This window comes from Spermophilus citellus (assembly GCF_964194105.1).
Source record: "Spermophilus citellus genome assembly, chromosome: 2".
Taxonomy (NCBI): Eukaryota; Metazoa; Chordata; class Mammalia; order Rodentia; family Sciuridae; genus Spermophilus; species Spermophilus citellus.
The window spans coordinates 258,234,181-258,236,692 of NC_138183.1; the positions used below are offsets into that span (position 1 = coordinate 258,234,181).

At 57.3% G+C, this 2,512-nt stretch overlaps 1 protein-coding gene across 2 annotated transcripts; it reads left to right on the forward strand.

Moving 5' to 3' along the window:
* The first annotated feature begins 587 nt into the window (after positions 1-587).
* Positions 588-2,158, forward strand: LOC308642665 (interferon-induced transmembrane protein 2-like). Of its 2 annotated transcripts, none has more exons than XM_081281800.1 (3): positions 588-635; positions 1,112-1,480; positions 1,994-2,158. In XM_081281800.1, the coding sequence occupies exons 2-3, from the start codon at positions 1,313-1,315 to the stop codon at positions 2,132-2,134; spliced, it is 309 nt and encodes a 102-aa protein (XP_081137926.1). In that variant the 5' UTR covers positions 588-635; positions 1,112-1,312; the 3' UTR covers positions 2,135-2,158. The 2 variants fall into 2 exon arrangements, with proteins under 2 accessions (XP_081137926.1, XP_081137925.1); XM_081281799.1 differs by lacking the exon at positions 588-635 and adding an exon at positions 707-843.
* Positions 2,159-2,512: the final 354 nt, after the last annotated feature.

Below are 2,512 nucleotides of genomic sequence, written 5' to 3' on the forward strand. Positions count from 1 at the left end.
GATCCTGGCCCACTGTCCTCCTCAGGGAGCCACCAGAGAAACCTCCAGTTGCCGGAAGGTACGAATGTGAAGGTCCCTGCACCTGGCATGTCCCCTCTCAACAGGGACATTGGGATAAAGAACAAGTCCCTTGCCCACACCCTAGCATTCAGCCGCAGAGCAGGGTCACAGTCAGGGCTCTGCAGCCCTTTACAGTGCGGGTGGCTTGGGGTGGGTGTGTCCCTGGGTCTCGTGGTGGAGGCAGCCCCTGGTTCCCCTCTGGGACCCTGTCGAGCCCACCATCCCATGTGCACACCAGGGGCTGTGGGACCCTGTGTGGCCTCTTCAGTCCCTTCTGGCCGTGGACACCTGGGGGCTTGCCTGGCTTAGAAGCAGTTTGTCCCCACCATGACACAGGTGAGGCTTGCTCCCCAGCTGAGGGTGCTGAGGCAATGGCGGTGTTTGGGTGGTGAGGGACCCACCCTTGCCAGGGGGTCAAGTCAGCCGCAGGCAGTTTCCGCTGCAGGAGGCTTGCCCTGTTGCACCCTGATTTCCCCATCTTCCTGTGGGTGTGTGTGAAGCCACAAGAGGAAAGGCTGAAATCCCAGGAAGCCCTGGCCAGTGGGCCACCGCCCTCTCCAGGAACTGGCTGTGTGGTGGTCCCAGACCCCTGCTCCGACACTTCCTCCAACGCCAAGGCCTTTGGAGACCTGACCAGGGTGGGGAAGAGAGGCAGGCCTGCACAGGTCCATGGCTCTGTGCTGGGGGCAGCTGGCAAATGCGCTGATCCCCCAGGAGAGCGCCTCTCATCCACTGAGCTGCAGAGCCTGTGCCCTGGCCTGGAAGGCACCTGGGCCCAGGACAGTGAGTGTGGGCTTTGGGGACACCCTCAGGGACCTGGGGAGAACAGGGGTAGTGGACTCCTGCTGCTGTTGGCCTGGACTGTGGAGACCTGCAGGCCAGGGAAGAGCACCTGGGTCACCCACAGCCTTAACACAGAGGGGTCAGCTGAGCAGGTTCTGATTTGGGGTCCTAGGCAGGAAGTACTGTCCCCACCCCCAACTCGGGCCTCTCCAGACACCTGGCCCTAGTGAAATCATCACTAATTTCTTTCCCCATCTTTTTTCCTCAGACAATTAACTAATGTACAAACACCAGGAAGCAGAACCTCTGAGAAAGCAGAACTTTAGGGTCCACGGGAGGAGGCTGCTGAGAAGGGACCAGACCTTCCAGGACCCTCCCCAGCATCTGGGCCCCACTCCACAAAAGGGCTTCTGTGGGCGACAAGAATCGCACTTCCCAGACTCCGACCTCAGCAATATCAGACTTCTCAATGCAGAACAAGGTGTACCAGGAGCCAGGCTTGTCTCCCCGGATGTCCACTGTGATCTCTATTAGCAGGGAGGACATCACACCTGACTATGTCACCTGGTCCCTGTTCAATACGCTCTTCATGAACTTCTGCTGCCTGGGCTTCATAGCCTTCGCCTACTCCGTGAAGGTGTGTGTGCTGAGGGGGGACTGGGCAGTGGGAGGGGTCGGGGGTGGGCAAAGTACCTGGGAGGCTGACACTCCACCTGCACCTGGGATGTGTGGGTCTGTGTGTGCTGGGGGAGCTGCTGTGGATCACCCCCTAAGGCTGGTGTGCATTGACCCTGTGTGCCCTCCTCTTTCTGGGTAAGTGTGGGGGGCATTAGGGGATCTCCCAGGGCAGGCACAGGAGGGAGCAGCCTGGGAATCTGGGGTCACTCTTGTCCCTATCCCCAACCCAGAGGAATTCTCCCTATGCCCAATGGCAGAAATACCCGCTACACACTGCAGAGTGTGGCACCCCAGGCTGTCTCAGGAAGTACACAATGGCCTCAGGGAAACACTGCTCCCAAGCTGGAGTGAGCAGCCAGCACTGGGGCCTGCTGCACAGTCTGAGTGTGTGAAAGGCAGGGGCAGAGAGGACCCTGGGGGCCTGGGCCTAGCACCTGCCTCTCCCCTGACCCTCTCCATCGGGTCTCCCCAGTCTAGGGACAGGAAGATGGTGGGTGACATAACTGGGGCCCAGGCCTTCGCCTCCACTGCCAAGTCACTGAACGTCAGTGCCATGGTCTTCACCATCGTCCTGACCATCATCTTCATGATTGCTTACTTAATAAGACTGTAAGGGTTAAGTGCTGTAAGGGTTAAAACAAAATGTGCGACTCTACATCATGTACAACCAGAGAATTAAAAGTTGTGCTACATTTTTGTGCAATGAAATGAAATGCATTCTGCTGCCATGTATAACTAATAAAAAAAAAAAGAGTTAAGGCAGGGGTGAAGGGTGTAGCTTAATGTGGAGGGTGCGAGACTATGCAGGCAGCCCTGGGTTCAATCCCCAGCACCAAAATAAACAACTAACATTTGAAAGAGTTTCCTGTATTTGAGGCAAGGTCAAGTTTCCCTTCTTGCCATGTCCAACCCTCCCTAGCTGGCCCTGCACCCTGGGCTGAGGCTCTGCCCCTGGACCCCTCACTTTCTGAAATATTTACACACACCCATG